This window comes from Pagrus pagrus (assembly GCF_965226575.1).
Source record: "Pagrus pagrus genome assembly, chromosome: 11".
In the NCBI taxonomy this organism is placed as follows: domain Eukaryota; kingdom Metazoa; phylum Chordata; class Actinopteri; order Spariformes; family Sparidae; genus Pagrus; species Pagrus pagrus.
The window spans coordinates 5,734,295-5,752,566 of NC_140195.1; the positions used below are offsets into that span (position 1 = coordinate 5,734,295).

An 18,272-nucleotide genomic window follows, 5' to 3' on the forward strand; every position below is an offset into this window, starting at 1 on the left:
TCAGGAGGGCACATCACTTGTAAATGCAAAAGTCTTACTTCCTCTGTTTTGGACGCAAATAAGCATTTATCACAAAATGTCAAACTATTCCTTTAAAAAGGTTTTAATTAATAAATCGAATCTAATCTGATGTTAAATGAAGTCCAGTTGTGCTAAAGGCTGTTTAAGAGTGAACCAATTACCTCAGAAATATTATAAGTAAATGAAGTAGACAATTAAATTTAAGTTGAACGAGCTAAAAAGTTTTAACAACTTACATTTAATTGTCTACTCGATTTTATAGTGTAACATTTTCTAATTAAGAGATATCACCATGAAACATCTCCAGTTGATTGACTTACATTAAGACAATTATAATTTTCTGTTTAAATTTTCAAATTAAGCATTATTTAATTAAAAATGAACTAATTTACATTCAATTTTCAGAATAGAAATCTGAACAACGGATAAAGCCAAGTTCGAAATTGCTTTTTCATTTCAACGTTTATCACTCCATAAATCAGATAATAATGTTGCTTAAGCGAGTTCTGGTAATTTTATGTTTAAATATGCACAATCACATTAACAACTGACATTTTCCTTCCACTTCTAGCCTGAAAGAAGACATGTTACTGAGGCAAAATGAGCCTAAATCCCAACAAATGCCGATGTTCTCACCTGTTGCGTCTCTTCACATTATTAGTGAACACGTCCTCAAGTGTTCAAGGAAGCAGCTTGCTCTGACTGCTCTAATTTCTATAGCAGTCTTTCAGAGAAATAGTGAAAAGTAAAGAAAATGAAGATCGAGCGACAGTAGCACAGTTTGAGCCTGAACTTCAACCTGCACAGTCAGCGGCATGCAATCAGCCAATTAGAACGCTTAACCATCATGACCCCTTTCTGATAAAAGCTTGACTTGAGAATTACAAACATTTATATGCTCGGTGACCCTTCACCACCACCGCGCCACCAAGTATTAATTCAGCAGCGCATGTCTACCTGATTGTATAAGTAGACTGGAGGAATGAAATGCATGCTGAGAAAGTATATGAGGTAATTATATCTAAAGTCCATCGTTAAGAAGAATGTGAATGACCTCGGCAGCAGCTCGCTAATGAAACTGAATGCAGTTGTTAATTGTGAAATGTGTTTGAGGTGCCAGGAAGTGTGATTGCTATGAGGCTGAAGTTTTTTTTGATTCACAAGCAGCTCATCCTGTTTTTCCTCTTGTCAAGGTTAAATTCGGAGAGCCGGCGGATCAGGACTCTCAGGAGCTCTTTGGGCTGATCTATCAGTTCATCCACGACTTCAAGAGGGCCCACACTGAAATTATATGAGTTACAGGGCACATACTGGAAACCGGTGATACTGCAGCTCAGCCGATCAAACAAACCAAACTGATCCTACTTTCTTTGTCCAAGTTCAGGAAGATAAAAGGGAAAGTTCACACAAAAATGAAACTCACGCATTATCTACTTACCCTCATGCTGATGGACAGTGAGGTGTTTTTAGTCCTCAGAACTTTTCTGGAGCTTCACAGCCGAACAGGGTGAAGCCTTCTCCCCAATAACTCCAGAATTGCCAAGATCCCAAATTGATAACAGTCAAAAAGTCATAATATGTCATACGATGCCAACTGTTTGTCAGCTGGCTTTAATAAGCTGCTTTCCTCTTTCACCTATATGCTGTTTTTCTGATGAGGACAGGCTCTCAGCAGCTACAGTGAAGACTTCGGTTTAGAAAAGGGCGTAAACAACGACTTTTCAATCAATTTGGGATCTCTGGGCTTCTGGAGACTTGTATTACGCCTGATGTAAAGAGCCGTTTTATGTTTTTTATCAGTTCTAATCTGCTTCAGGTAAAGCTTCAGAAATGTTTTTTGGACCATGAAACTTCACCCGACTTTCCATCGGCATGAGGATGAGTGGATAATGACAGAATGTTCAATTCTGGGTGTACTTATCCTTTAAGATACAAGGCAGCATTTTATGTTGAAGAGAGTAAAATGTTGTGTGGATTCATATTTTCAGTGACTGTTTGTATTTTTCTCCTGTTTTGTTGTACAGATATTTTATATCATAACAGGTATTGGATGTGAGTCATTGTACAGACATACATTATGATGTGTAAAGTGATGCTGACGATCCTGGAGCACGGGACGACAATGGCAGCAGAAAATCAATTTTGTGAATAAAAAACTGATCCTTGTGGCATCTTTTTCATGTCAGAGGTTGTTGTGATTTGTGTTGACTCCATGACTCCTGGATGCTTGTTTCAAGATGAATCGGTAATGAAGGATTTGAAAGCTCTCGGTTGTAAGAAACACTCGGATGCTGAAGTGTGCCGCTAATACCCACGGCTCCGCGCTGGCAGAGGAACAGAGTAGACATCACTTCAGAGGCCAGCTGAGGCTGGAGTGTCTGATTATTTCGAACATGCAATCCTGCTGTGGTCGGGGACGTTTCCTATCCCCCGCTCTCCACGACGAGCTCCAAGGTCGCCTCTGATTAAGGACCACATCTGCACCGTGGCAATGACATGATGAAAAGCGGAGAATTCCCCTTCAAAAGGTTGAAAGGTATTCTTAGCACTGTGTGTCTGACATTTTAATCAGTTGACAGCAACAACGCTATCCGTAGCTGTAACTGTGAACTGAAGTAGTATAATGAACGAGATCTCACACCGAGCAGGAAAGATTTGCACCATCCTTGTAAAAAAGAAGAAAAACACTCATTTTAATTAAAACTTTGCATCTGCAAAAAACTTGATTCATTAGCAGGAAAAGTGCAAAACCCATTCATTATCTTTTCCCCTCACCGAGCTTTATCTTATTTTTATTTTTTTAAATTTCCAATTTGTCAAAATTGTGGCTGGATGGTTCATTAAAGGTTCGATGTAGAGTCTTTGTACCGCTTTTGAAATTAAGAAGAGGTTTCAGTTTCTCTCTTCCTTTGTGATTCACTTTTTAAAGACACACAGATAAATCTAAGGGTTGTGCATTTATTTTCCCCCTCGTTACATGACACAATCTGAAGTGCGACATTTTTAGGATTAAACCTCAATTTTTCTGGGCTCTGTTGTGCACTTCTTCTCCACATGTCAGGATATTTCCATTCATTTTGGGGTGAATTTTCAACGCTATGACAACTTTTCTAACCCACTGACACTGACACCCTCAAAACTGCTTGGCTTACAAGTATTTGCAAACACCAGTGGGATGGATTTCAGGTCTTTTGAGCGAGGTTTACTTTCAGTGCCCCAGTGAGAAAGATCATTAACGAACAGCAGCAGCAGGAAGCTCCGACTGTGAGAACAACATTTTGGAAACAAAGCTTCATATTTCCAGTATCTGCAGTATGGACAGGTGGGAGTGCTTATATACCAGCTCTTAGTGGTCTTAAATGCGGCTCGCCTTGTGTTTTCTGTGTGTGGAAGCTCCTCTTTTTTTATTATTGCACGCCAACTTCTCCAAGCTGCCTCATTGTCTCACGTAATGAACCAAAATAATCATGATTGATGTCCAATGGCAGAATGCAACTAAGTACATTTACTCCAAGCACAGTAAAGTATATACTCTATACTTGTCCTTTTTACTTGACTACATTTGTTTTACTGCTTTAGTTAGCTAGATTATTTCAGCCAACAAAATTTCAAGCCGTGTTCTTTGAAAAAAACTTTTGGAGGGCCGACAAATCAGGGCAAAAACTCACACTGTATGCCGTTCACCTCATTTGCAATCAAGACTGAATCTTCATAACAATGTTTTGGTACAAAGACCTTCATCAGATTGTACTCAGGTCATAACCCGATGAAAGTCTCTGTACCAAACAGTTATTAAAATCAATCCTTGATTGCGAGTGAGGTGAACAGTGTGCAGTGTGAGTTTCTGTCCTAATTTTGCACGCCATGTTCTTCAAATGTGCCGATCTGTGATGTTTGAGATTAACTGAAGGATCCAGTGTTCCTTTATGTGTTGAGAAATTCTCCGACTACTTACTTAACTGCTTTAAAAAATCCCTCTTGGGATTCACAAAGTTGGATTCACAACGATTCTTTTGTCACGCCGATTGCAGAGAAGGTGGACCCAAGCGCAGGAGGCGGCGGGCCGGTGTAAATTGCAGAATGCTTATTCGAAATAAACCACGGGAAGGGGATGTTTGAACAGCGGGATCAGGCAAACACAGCAGAACAGCAGGAAGGGAAAAACACAACAGACGACTCGACGAACACTGAAGTAATGACTGGACTTAAATGAGGGGATGAGGTGCAGGTGGTGGAGGAACACAGGTGAGGGGAAACTACGGGAACAGGGCTAACGAGGCTGATGCAGGGCGGGTGTGGAGGGAGAGCAGTCCGTTTGTACTTTTACTTCAGAAAAGGATCTGAGTACTTCTTCCACTACTGTTGACATCATAGTCTTCATCCCTCTGGGGGATTACAAAGGGCTTATCTTGTCTTATTTTAGAAAATGCACAGGTGTTACTAACAATGTTTTATTCAAGTTTCCCAGGCGGCCGTGACTGTGTGACAACAAGCCTGCATGAACAAAAGCAGCAAACTAAAACTGAAGCAGCCATTTTATTGTCCACACCGCTGCTTTTCTGACTGTGAAACATCAAGTTGTCGTCAGTGAAAAGATGTATTGTTGGTATTGTTCGGCTGACAGGGTTACAGCTCCCTCCTGACTCCGAGTGACTGCCGAGCAAATTTTTATAAATTAATTTAAAAGAGACACATACTAAAATGCAAATGTGCAAATGTATATGTGCAAGCTCGTTTCCGAGAATGCCGCCTGCTTAATTGACAGCTGAGGGAATTAAACAAATTCACATTTAATCAGAGTGCAAGCATCTCAACAGCATCGATGTTCCTGCCTATTAATTTAAAGCTGCTCAGATCAAATCTGGTAACAAAGGATACAATGACTACTGTGATATGAAACGCGTTGCTCGTAGTGATGAATCCACAGGGAATCATTTACAGACACTGCGGTTCACCTTGGCTCTACAGCTTGTTTATCGCTTTTGTTTTACAGTCAGCAGCTTTTTTAAAAATGTTTTGGTTCACTCTCAGCGGTCTTGTCAACCCCGTTTCCAGCGGCACATAGTAAATAAGCTCTGTTAAATCCCCCGTATGGTACCTGCTCAACAACTAACTGATGAACACAGCGGAGCATTTCACAGCTTTAAAAATTAAGATATTTTGAGGGGACTGACTCAATAAATGAGAGGGAATATTGGACTTTGATTAATCAGATCAGCAGAAACTCGACTCCAAATGAACGCTAATCCTGATACATATCTGCTGCTTATTCAAAGAAGTAAGCTAACTCTTTTGCTTTACTCGAGGTTAACGGTGCGTTACATTTAGTCGCCTGTTGCTATAACTGGAATGAATGAAGATAAATCAAAGGTTTAACGGCTCTCCTTCCATTGGTCAACAGCTCCGGATCAGAGCAGAATCTGATGCGACTCGGGTGTTTATTCCTCCAGATGGTCCGGCTCTGCATCCCACTCTCTCCTCCACAGCTGGTCGGCTCTGATCAGCTGAGCGGTGGCTCCCAGCCCTCCCCACACAACACTCAGTGAACATTGTTTGTTTTCTTTTGATTTAGAAACCCATAAAATGAGGTATTGTGCATGTAAGCGGTGTTAATGTTACAATATTGTGTTTACAGCTTGTTTGCGCTGCAGGCCAAGAAATCTAGACAAATATACTTTATTGCTGACTCCAGCTCAGAATATCTCTTCTCAGGCAAAATATTGAAATATCACTGTGAAGGATAGCAGCTGCTTCTGCCAGTGACTGGCAGCTCGTATCTCCAGTTGCCTCTGGCCTATTGCCTATTTTATTGCATTGAAAAAGCACCACTTTGGATATATGTTTAATTAGTGTAAAAGTATATACAATGACTTTGTAAAAAAAAGCCTGCGCCTTTTTGAAGATTACCAGAGCAGCTCATTATGTGCGACAGGCCTGTCCGCCATGATCAGTGTGTTATATGCAGAGTACATACTCTCCTTTTGACTACTAATTAAATTCCTTAGAGACTTGTTCTTTTTATCCAGACCCAGCGATGGGTGTGAAGTTATTTTCTTCCTTTTTTATTTGTCCCTTTTCAGATGATAAAACGAGCCCCCTATAGAATTCATTTGTCTAAAAGGAAGTAATTGCTGGAGGGAGCAGGTAAAATATTAATGTGATTCGTTCGCTATCTGATGTCGTCTCACCGTGATGCTGGGTTCGGCAGCAACATAGATTGCGGTACACACACACAAACTGATGAAAGGATATTTTTTTTTTGCTTTAACTGGTTTTCTAGTTATTTAATTATTGAACTTCAACTCAGCCTGACACGATGACACGAGTGCTCGAGATAATGTTTGTATGTTTCACGGTGAAGTAGTTTTCAACAAGGTTTCTAAGGTCCTTCAAGAAGACAACGATTGCGACGATACATCCGAAAATTAAAGTTTTTCCACCGCATTTAAAATCCTGGAATAATTATTCAATGAAAAATAACAAGGTACTGTGAATAAGACGAAGGCTGCGAGTCTCTTGACCCTTGAGGTTCTGGTTGCGCAGCTGCAGTCGTCGGCCCTTGACAGTTTCTTCAGTTTGCCTCGAGCAAAAATGAGCAAGCATTTATAGGCAATTTGGAGAATTCACCCAATTTTGATATTAATCAGGAGCTTCATTCATGACACTATAATTTTTTAGTTCTACTGAAAGAGAACACTCCAGTACTTTGATCAGTCACAATCTCATAGAGTCAGATGGGAATAACAAACGCAGCCCTTACCCAACTTAGCTTCTAAAGCTAAAAGGAAACAGTAACTGGCTGTCAGGTACATGTTTCTTCTGAAATGCAGCGGAGTAGAAGAATAAAGTAGTTTATAATGGAAATACAGAGCAGTAGGCTACTTGAGAGAAATATATTTACTTATTGTCTACCTCTAACTTTGTGTTGAAGCTATTGACCCGATCTGTGACAACAACAATAAATGTTTTTAAAGAAAAGTGTCTTGTATTGAAATGTCAACCCAGTCGCCAGGATATTATGTTAGCAGAACGTGTGTATGTGTCACGTACCGTAATGAAATACCTACGAAACGTGCCATATCACGTTCACATGACATTACCTACATTACCTGACACTCCTACACTGTAAAAATTAATATTGTAAATTGACAGTAAAGCTCTGTTGTAAATTAATTTGTAATTATTTTACAGTAATAAAGATTAAAATCACAGTAATATGTTGTGTTTCTACAGTAACCCAGACACCATATTACTGTTAAAAACTACATTATGATACTGCAATAAGCATCTGTAGTTTTTATAAATGTACAGATTTACACTACATTTACAGTAATATTACAGCAATACTATGTTTTCACTTTAACCCAACCACATTTAGCTTGTTAGCATGTTTACCTTGTCGTACGGAGATTCACAGCATTGTATTGTAATATTCCAAATAATTACCCACCATGCATTGCAAAAACAAGATTACAGTACTTTACTGTGAGAGCTTACTGTGAAAACCTGCTGTTTGCTATCAGTGCAGGATTATTTTGATAATCAAACGACCTCACGTCTCAGCAGCTGAAGTTTTCTCAGTAAAGGAACGTTGGGTCAGAAAGGCAGCCCTTCAAATAAAAGTAAAAAAAACAACATTTTTTTTCCCTGTAACATTTCCAAAAGAGTTTCTTGGCACATTACAAGCCATCGCCTCTCATCCCTGAAAACTCCATTGCCATGGAAACATATTGACATGCACATTAGGCACGAAACCATTTGTCAGAGCTGGGTGATGACACAAATCTCACAAAGTGGCAGCTATTCAGGTTGCGGTTGTGATATTCTCAGATTGTCTTCCATTTACAGATGGATCGGTGCCCAAAACAACACAGTCTCTGATAATTGGAGTCAGTTTGGTGCATTTGCATTCCCAGGATCCGAAGACATCCATTTCCAGGTAGCAAATATTCATTCATTTGTATCATTCAGGGAAGTTAAAAGAATGTATCAGATGTCCAATAGATAGAGAAATAGTGTGACACATTTATTTTGTGTTTTAAATTCCTGTTAAACAGAGCTGGCAGTCACTCTGATTACATAAACACGGCTCTGATTTCACTGATATCAGTTTCTTTTTCGTGCAGACCACCACCTGTAATCTGCTGATGACAAGCTCTACTTGACTGCTCGGTACGTTCTGCTTCTAAACATTTATCTGTGAAACACTTCTCACCGCATCGTGTGTTGGCACAGACTGATTCGTGTCAGGGTTCAGGCCCAGTTACTTGTTGGGCTGTTTAAAATTCTGCCGTTTTCATCGCTCTCAGCAGTGTAACCTAATGATTTGTTGTTGTTCAGCCACAAAGATCAAAAAGGCTGAATTCATAAGCATGAATTTAATGGGAAAGGAAGCGACTCCCCGTCACTGTATGTGGATTTTCAGGATCCAGGTTTATTTTAATGTAATTTCACATGGAACACTTTACAAATCCAATAATTAAAAACAGGTTTCTGAGGGTCTGTCTGTCACTATTTTACTCAACCCCATTCAGCATCCAGCGCTATGTTAAAACCTTTGCACTGCCTTGAATATTTTAACTTGAGAGTCTATTCAGTCTTGAAAAAAGATGAGTCCGCTCACTGCTATTACTCCGCATCACAATTTATTCATTAAATTCCCGTCCCTCTGGACCTTCCTCAAGATATTTCAAACAATTCTTACAACAATGATCTTAAATGGACGACGCGCCGCTCATTCATCGTGCTCGGGTCAGTCCTCCTGTGTCTCTCAATAATTATCTGTGACATGAGTGTTCAATCCGTCACATTATACCATCCGCAAAAGGAAAAAGGCAACAAGGCAGAAGAGTAAACATGAACTTACATAACCTTTAAATAAAAACATCGGCTTCACAGCTTTCATAAGTCATTCAAAATTATGTAAAATATATAAACTGGTTATATCTTGAGAGTGTCATACGTATGTGTCCCAACAAACTCCCCAGATTTCTTCTCAGAGCATCTTCTCGTGGCCTCATCAGCAGGCGGAGTTTGCTCAGCTGTCGCTTAACGTATTTCTAGGTAAGTTAATACCTGAGGAGTTATAATAGTTGACAAATATCTACAAGAAAAACCACTTTGTGTCCTTAAATCTGCTTAACCACGTCAAGTGTGTTGTACATTATTCATTAAAGCTTTTAAAGTATTCAAAGGTTTATTTGTCACATGAACAAGCAGCGTGTTGTGATGTGGATGAGCTAAGAGACTAATGTGGAAAGTGAGAGTAAAGGATAAAAATTCAAGATATCATTTTATCTGAAAATGCAAGATAAACCACACGACATGATTTTATTTCTGAGGGTGTGTTGAGCTCTGTACTTGTACGTTCATCTCACTATTTCAAGTGAAAGTGAGAAAACCTCCTGTTAATTAGTTCTGAAGTGGTCTGAATGAATAAAACGTGCATATTTATGTTAAGTTAACGGAAAAGATTAGTTGACTCCATGTGACTTTTTACAGTTTTGTAATCATACATCATTAAATATGATTACAGCGGTTATCACTCTTCTATCAGTCATTCATGAACCTTTTAAACAGCAGTTTAATGGGAGGAGTTAAAGTTGTTGACATTGTGATAATCATCACCTGAAGATTTATTTTTACATGTCTGTATATTCTGAAATCTTTCCATCCATCCATCCATCTGCTCTTTGAAGCTGCAGCGGGGTCCTGCGGGTTAAACTGTGTCGGTGCCAGCTCATGTAGCACTTTGTAAGTCAGAGGAAGGACGTTAAAATTGATCTGCTGCTTTGTGGGGAGCCCGTGGTGACACAAGGACAGAGTGATGTGCTCTCATCTCTAATCTCTTGTCAATACTCTCACAGGACACTTTGGAATGACTTGTTGATTTAATGCAGCAGGAGGTGACAAACAAGTGCAACTCACAGCCTGAGTGATATAAATGCATTAAACCCAAGATCCCCCCCACCCTTTTTTTTAATTTCCAGATTATCAGGGAGGTAATAGGTGTGATTACTGTAATGAATTTGAAGTTAGACTCGGAGAGAGAAGCACTGATTTCAGACATGACACCGTTTAGAGACTAAAGGTCCCATCTCTGACTTTCTTTCCAAGTTAAGCCTGAAAGATGTTCAGCCCACCTGTGCAATGAGATTATGATGAGTCACTGCATTACTGTGAAACCTACAGCCAGGCGGTCAGGGGAGCTCTGGCAGTGCAAGAAAAACTCTTGCTGGAGGGCATTTCCAGCTCTATACTTCTACATTACAGTCCTTAAAAACTGGAGAGGAAAAAAAAATCATCAGAAAAATGTGTCTGGGGATAATTCTTTTACGTATTTGTTCCCAGATCCGAGAAAATGACAGCTGGAACTGTAGATTCAGTGAATCCTCTCCGTGTCATTAACACGGTCCAATAATGAATGTGTGTTTAAGTTGGGGGATATTTTATAGAGAATTAGAGAAACATAAGCTTTTGGCAAATTACGCAGAGGAAAGTTAATTATAACTTCTGTGCGTGCGTAAAGTGGATGTCGGGGCGCGCACACACGCAGCACATCACTGCGGGAACATCTGCTGTCAGACGCGTTATTCGGAGTGGGAGTGAGGGCTATGGACGATTTATCGACTGGAGGACTGGAACCGCTTCCTCTCACATATTCCACATGTTCTACTTGTGTCTGATTTTAGCGCTTTGAATGAGGTCTACCTGAACATGAGGCGCATAGATTACACTCGGCTATCTCCGCGTTACATTTTGTTTAGAAGGTTTTGATTCTCTTTTTCTTTTTTCTTGTTTTTTTGGGTGTATGTCTCGCTCGGATATGGCACATTTCTGGACCCAGTAAGAGAATATCAGCGCGTCAGAGGGCGTCTGCGGCGGGGGAGACCAGTGGAGGGACTCGGAAACTTGGTGTGGTGCAGGAGACGGTCTCTCTTTCTTTTTTTTTTGCGAATCGGCGCTGCCACAGCTGTCACACAGAGGGACAGAGAGGGGAGAGAAGGAGAGAGAGAGGGGGAAAACACCATGGTGAACTCCCTCATACTGATGCTCAGCTGGACTGTGATCTCTGAGGTGGCGAGAGCTCAGAATGACACGGAGCCCATCGTCCTGGAGGGGAAATGCCTGGTGGTGTGCGACTCGAACCCGACCACGGACTGGAAGGCTTCGTCGTCTCCGCTCGGCATCTCGGTGCGCGCCGCCAACTCCAAGGTGGCTTTCTCTGCAGTCCGGAGCAACAACCACGAGCCGTCGGAGATGAGCAACAAAACGAGAATAATCTACTTCGATCAGGTTAAGACGCTTTTTTTTCTGAACTAATGAGGTCAAAAAGTGGGTAAATTCGCTCTTAATTGCACTTTTCTGGTTAATCTCCTCTTTCCCCCCCAAAACCTGTCAGTCTTTGAGTCAATCCTTCTCTGTTTGTGTTCAACCTTCATCCCTGACGCTCAGTTGTGACTTGTTGTGGTGCAGAACATTAAAGTGCAGCAGAGTTTTAGTCTGAGCCCTGTAGTTTGCAGTTGGCATGTGGAAGTCGGCACAAGCGCGCAATCTGGCACGTTTGGGGGGGGGGGAAAGTGACTGGATCCTGCGGTGCCTGCACACGCACTCCTCTGTTTTCGCCTCGAGCCACCCCCTGCACGCGCGAGCACGGACACGCGCGCACCACCCTCACCTTCCACACACAAACAAATCAGAAAACAACAAGAAGGAGAAGGTGATTAGTCATACAGAGGTGGGCAGCGCAAGGTGTTCACAACAGCACCACTCAGCTGATCCGCTGCCCTCTCGTTTGAATTACATAACGTGATCTTTCGCAGTCACAACACAACTGCAACTGATCTGATTGGTGTGGGTCGCGTGCACGCTGTTGCTATATGAAAGCCAAATTTTGTCAAAGGTCCTGGCTCAGCCTTCGTCTTTAACAGGTTGGGACTGAGGTGTTGGAGGCTCTGCTGGTGGTGACAGGAGCCTCTGCTGCCTCCATCAATCAATCAGGACCCCCGAAGAAGAAGAAGAAGAAGAAGTTCATGATGTGCGCTAATGTAAATACAGTATGTCTGACAGCACAGGAGGGTGCTTAAAACCTTTTAGTGACACTCAGGAGACAGCGGTAAGTGCTGTGCTGGGCTCACATATTCAGGCTGGCTGGAAAAGTAAGAAAAATGTATTTCATTTATTATTTTGACACTTTAATATTCATCAGGTGACTCTGTTAAAGGAGGCTCCTGCTTCTTTTATCAGTGGAGGTCTCACGTGTGGAGAAAAAGTGAAGCTACTGTGGATTACAGCATCATTTTAGTCTCCTGTGATGGAGGAAGGTTTACTGCCGGGTTCAGGTCTGGTGTCGCACCCAGTTTGTGTGTGAGCAGGGACGAGTCTGGTCGACACAATACTGACTCCTGTGTGGCTGATTTTAATATTTATATATTTAATCCCCATTGAAATGGAAGCCTTTGTTGAGGTGCCGGCTATATAAACACCTTTTCACAGTGTTTTTCTCTTCTTCTTCTTCTTCCTCTCTCGTAGATTCTTGTGAATATAGGAAACTACTTCACGTTTGAATCAGTTTTTTTGTCCCCGAGAAAAGGAGTCTACAGTTTTAACTTCCATGTCATTAAAGTGTACCAGAGCCAAACCATACAGGTAATCAGTTTGTTTGTTTGTTTGTTTCACAGCTGTGCAGTTGATTGAGTTGTGAACCTGTTTTAGTGGCAGATTGGAAAAAAATGTCTCACTTAGGGACCGTGTGGAAATTATTGGTGTGGGGAGGGGTGAGGGTAAAAAAACTAAAAAAAGCTACACAGCATTAATTATATTTTATTTAGACACTCCCATTAGAAAACAATTTGCAAACTCCTCCCCCCAGCAAAGTAATATTAAAGCATTGGTACAACCCAATTTACTAAAAGAGGCTAAGGATAAACAATTTAAGATGTTGAACCACAGAGGTTCCCAAAGTGAGGGGGAGCGCCCCCTAGGGGAGGGAAAAACAAAGACAAGGAAATACGATGAGGCATTTCTTGCCCTGAGCTTCACCGTTCGTTACAACAGTCGTTCTGAAGAGAGACCACAGTGAATCTACTGAAAGATGACTTGCCTGAGACAACCGACCTGGTGCTGGTGGCCCCGGTGACTTACATTTTTACATTTAGGACATTTAGCAGACGCTTTTGTCCAAAGTGACTTACAGTAATTCATACGCTGATTGTGGTGGCTGCCATGCAAGAGGCAGTAGTTTGGGGTTCAGTATCTTGCCCACCTTGCGACCTTTCGATAACAAGACGCCGGCTCTACCCCTGAGCCACAGCCGCCCCTCATTGAGTTTTTTAGTAAGATGTCACACAGACGTTCTTGATTAATTAGAGACAGTGTTTAAAAATACATTTCATTTGTTTGTACTTTTACTTACCAACTTGTATTTAATAATAGTAATAAACTGATTTTGTTTTACATCAGTATATCTATTTGCACTAATAACAAGACACACAAAAAACCCTATAATGCATTAAAGGACTAGATTTAAAAAAACAAAAAACAAAAGGGCATATAAAGATAAATCTCAGCGAAAAGAAAAATAAACCAAAGAGCTAAAACAGAAAAAAATAAACAAAACTATAATTATGTTTAAAAAATAAGATAAGCACAAGATACATAAATGTCAGTTGTTAATAATGATAGACTGGGGAAAGACCGGCACACAAAGAACATTTGACTACTTGGCTCACTAAATTGAAAGTTTGTAAAAGCTTAATGTAACGCTGTTTAGAAAAGTGCTGCATAAATAAAGTTTATTTGTATTAATATTAATATAAAATATAAGTCTGGGATGAGGAAAAAATCTAAATCCCCTCCCCCTGCTTTTCCAAAAAGTCAGCCAAGCCTCACTTCAGAACAAAAAAAGAAATACACAAGCTCCCCCTCCCTGATAATTAACGTACAGTCCCTTAATATGAACTCACTGACTGACAGATTTACTTGATGTTTTTTCTTACTCATTCGTAGTTATTTTAACAAGGTCAAGTTACAAATAAGAGTAACCTTTGCTTCTATATCCTCAAAACGTATCATTTTTCCTTTCCACGTTGCTAATTGTTATTTCTGTTGTCCAGGTGAACTTGATGTTGAATGGGAAACCCGTCATCTCTGCCTTTGCGGGCGACAAAGATGTAACTCGTGAGGCGGCCACCAACGGAGTTCTGCTCTATCTAGAAAAAGAGGACAAAGTCTACCTGAAGCTGGAGAAGGGAAACCTAGTTGGCGGATGGCAATATTCAACATTCTCTGGCTTTCTTGTGTTCCCTCTGTAAAAAAAAAAAAAAAGAAAAGAGAAAAAAAGAAGATTGTAAGGCTCACTGACTTCTTCATAATGTGTTGTCACTGTATAATCAAAACATTGCTGCTGCGTCCGTTGGATCTTGCCAAGTGGTTGAAAAATGATAGATGGAAATGGATCAGAACGGAGAGAGGACATAAAGACTTCGCAAATCATTCTCATTCTCTGGAAGTGCCGAGTCCCCCGTCCGGATGAGAGAGACTTGAAAATGTTCCCTATCGCTACTGTATGTTCCTGTCACTCAAGCAGCCTCAGAGAGGAACACTAAAACATCCCAGAAGTACTTTTCAAACTTTGACTTGTCGGAACATATTTAGCATACTGATTTTTTTCATGGCAACTGTTGCATTCAAGTACATCTGCCTTCTGCGTGTAAACTGTATATGCTTGTGTTACTTGTGTGACTTGTCATCACCAAAGTATTCCCATTGTGAAGTGTTGGGGAGGTAATGAGCTAACTGTTCCAGGCCGAGTGTTGGTCGGATGAGAGGGATGATAGCGGTGAAATATCTGTGGAAGTTACTTGATGGAGCAAATTACTTTCAACCTGATTTAAAAGGGCAATTACTGCAATTTGCAAAGTGTGTTAAGTGATCAGAGGCATGAGTGTATTACTGAATAGGTCCTCTGGGTATATAGGGGCCCCCTGATCCCTTGGGCCCCTGGGCATATCCACGGAAAGAGGTGCAAAACTAACCCCAAAAAGATGCAAAGTGACACCAAAACCATTATAAAGAGATTGAAGGACTACAAAGAGATTCAAAATAGCCTCAAAGTTGCTAAGCGAGCACCAAGAGCTGTCATACGTGGGCAGTTGCTCCAAGATGCGTCGCTAGAAATGCGTCGCCAGCAAAAACATTGTTTTCCCATCAGGCACGCCTGGTGTGCATCCCTCTCTTGCACCAAGGTTGCACTTTATAGAAGTTGAAATATTCTCAACTCTTCAGCTCAAGGCCTGGAGACGCACCGCTTTCTCCATTCTCCACTCATATCAAAAAGACTCAAAAGGTAGATTGCCTCAGACTTCCAGAGTGAGATATTGTTCCCGAAATAACACGACCGCTGCAGTGTACCAGCAACAGCTGTACTGGACCTTCGTCACACGGTCGAACTTTGGTTAGGTTTCGGCACATAAACTACATAATTTGGTTCAGGAAAACATCAGTTACAAACATACCTACGTTATGTAAGTAGCATTTTGTTATGTTTCTCGATGTTACTTCAATATATTAACGAGTTAAAATAACTTACTTAACTTCTGGTTTCAAACTGGACATAAACAGCTGCCGGATGAAAGTCTTGTGCCCGTTTAACTCGACCATCTGTCCCTGACCTCCTCCCCCGTACGGACTTTATAGTACTTCTCCTCGCTTCCTCCTTTGCAGCTGTAACACTTAAAACAGCCACTAGAGGTCGCTGCATAACAAGAAACATAAATTCAGATCGTAATATCCTCCTTTCATACTCGACCAGCTGGTTGCTTTTCCTTGGTAGTGACGACAAATCCACCACAAACAGATGAAAATTGACATCAAGAGACGCAAATTGAACATGAAGAAACAAAGAATTGACCACAAAGGGACTCAAAGCGATTGATCGGTGTGATCTGATCTTTAAAGTCTTGCTCACATGTAGGAGGGATCTCACCTGTCTGTGCCCAGGGGCCTGTTGTGTCAAAACCCATCCATGATCAGAGGTTGTATTTAATCTTCTTCATGCTGATATTTTGGCTTTTGTTGTTTTATTGCGGTCTGGTTTATTTTACCTGTCAACCCTGTCTCCCAGAAATTACATTCATATCGCATCCATTTGTTTTGCCAAGTATGTTTTGAGGGAAGCTTGCCTGGATTGTTATTTTGCACTCTGGTACAAAACTGTGACTCCTGTGCCTCTGGAGACTGAAGTTAGCATCCTAAGTCCAGTGTCTGGTTGAGTTTAAGCAATAGAAGTGGCTAGAATCAAAATTTCTATATTAATAATGAATCATTTGACTATTTGTATGTGACCAGTGTTGCTTGCAGTGATAGACGCATACAGATTTATCTCCTGTCTCTGCAGTTCCCCGTCAGATCTATGAAGTGTGTTGTAGTGTTACAGCCCACAACAGCTGTGTTTCGCTTCACTCTCACAGCTCTTATCACGTTGTTTTTAGCTGTAGCAGCAGCTGTTTTCAGCAAATGAGCTTGGATAAACCTATAGTACCGCTACCTTCCCAGCTACCAAGCGACAGACAGGCAATTTTAGGAAGTGGCAGGTGAGCATAATGGAGCAGTTAGCAGCTAAAGAGCCAGATATCTGCCTGAGGAATAAACAGGCTCATAGTAAACAAAATATTGAGGTACGTTCATCGGCTTGGCACAAAGATGCCTCCAAATAAATGCTAATGTTGCTTCTATCTGCTGGATGTGTAACGAGGCAACTGTTTCTTTCTAAATTAGCCATATTGAATTAAATCACAATAATATGTCAGAGTTTATAGCTTGTTTCTGCTAACACCAAGTGGCCAAAACAATCTGGTTTGAAGCTTTAAAGTTAGGGAAATGTTATAGGTTTGGTTATTTGTGTTGCCTTTTTCAGTTTCTAACCAAAACCTTGATTTTTCCTGGACCTTCACTAAATGCTTTCTGGCTTAATCATCACCACAAAAGTCTGCTACAGTTGGTATTTGGGTAAATTCATCACATTTTGTGACTTGTCAGATATGTTCATTAAACCCTTTGTGTCACGAAAAACAAAAACAAAAACAAAATCCAGACAGTGTTTCTCCCAAAATGCATTCGCTGTTGAAAATTAGGAGTGTATAAATGTAATTTCTCCCCGTCTGTTTATTGACTTGCACGAGCCGACTTGTGGTTTATGGACCTTGATTAAGTTTAATGGACATCTGAGAACAATAATTGGTTAACATGCTGATAATAGACAGATTCCTGTCACAGTTGGTGAGCACAAACAGCTTCCACTGGGCAGCTGGGATAACTGATGAATTAATAAACTCCTTAATTGTTGCTCTCGAGCTCAGTGCACGCTTACAGTATGTGATGGCTCTCCCCCTTCATGTCTTCAGCAGAGTTACTGTCCGCCTTACTGCAGTGTGTGCTGCTGGTGCAGTCTGCAGCTGCATTGTTAAAAATCAACCTAAAAGCTTACAGAGGCTTTTCTGCAGAGCTTATTTTAATCATTATTTCAGCCTGAAATAATAAATCTGCACACTCGTCAGGTTGAACCTCTCTGAAGTGTTGTGGGTGTTTCACTTCCACTGATCAAATTTTTGGTGCTGTGTTGCTGTTTGTTGACATATTTTTGTCAGTGATTGATATGTTGCCCTTGGCACCGTTGGTATAATTTTTTGTAAATGGGAAATTGCTTGATGGAAGTGATTCTTTAGTTTTTCTGGTAGTTGAAAAGAGGCTAATGTGGGAATGAAAGCACTGTGCAGCTTTAAAAGCCTCCTGAAGGTTTCCAGCTACAGCTGTGTTTCAATTGAAACAGAGCTGAACATTTAATACTGAAAACATTTTCATGGACAGAAAGCGGTACAGAAAATGGTGGCATTTACTGAATCATCCTGCTATTTTTTTATGACACTATGCATATATTTTTTTGCTAAACTGAAACAATCGACATCTTTCGGGTTGACTTTATTTTACATTTGGTTTTGCTAGGTTTGACACAATGATTGAGGAGGCTGGACTGTGTCACTGAAATGATTAAAGCCCCACTGGTTAATTACATTATTACTTATTTTTTGTATTTAAATGATGCAATTGTAAATCAGAGGGTTAAGATGTTTTAATGCAACGAGATAGCCAGAATAAATGTTGGCAATGTCTGTTTATTCAAACCAGTAATATGTTAAAACTTGTCTAAAAATGTCTTTTTTATTATTTAGATTCAATTTTCAATTTTATCCTCT

At 40.6% G+C, this 18,272-nt stretch overlaps 3 protein-coding genes across 3 annotated transcripts in view; 2 read left to right on the forward strand and 1 right to left on the reverse strand.

The window, feature by feature from the left end:
• The window catches only part of LOC311264718 (uncharacterized protein), a 39,653-nt gene extending 37,727 nt beyond the window's left edge, over positions 1 to 1,926 (forward strand). The window contains exon 17 of the mRNA XM_084365809.1: positions 1,215 to 1,926. Within this exon, the coding sequence (XP_084221935.1) occupies positions 1,215 to 1,316 (102 nt within the window). The 3' untranslated portion in view covers positions 1,317 to 1,926. The remainder of the gene's footprint in view (positions 1 to 1,214) is intronic.
• An 8,688-nt stretch (positions 1,927 to 10,614) lies between these two features.
• On the forward strand, positions 10,615 to 14,333 carry cbln4 (cerebellin 4 precursor; the record flags this gene model as incomplete). Its single annotated transcript, XM_084367849.1, has 3 exons — positions 10,615 to 11,316; positions 12,553 to 12,669; positions 14,136 to 14,333. The coding sequence occupies exons 1-3, from the start codon at positions 11,050 to 11,052 to the stop codon at positions 14,331 to 14,333; spliced, it is 582 nt and encodes a 193-aa protein (XP_084223975.1). The 5' UTR covers positions 10,615 to 11,049.
• Positions 14,237 to 18,272, reverse strand: part of LOC311265823 (putative N-acetyltransferase camello) — a 58,646-nt gene continuing 54,610 nt past the window's right edge. Inside the window, exon 4 of the transcript XR_014623629.1 lies at positions 14,237 to 14,327. The gene's annotated coding sequence lies outside the window, so the exon portion shown is untranslated. The remainder of the gene's footprint in view (positions 14,328 to 18,272) is intronic.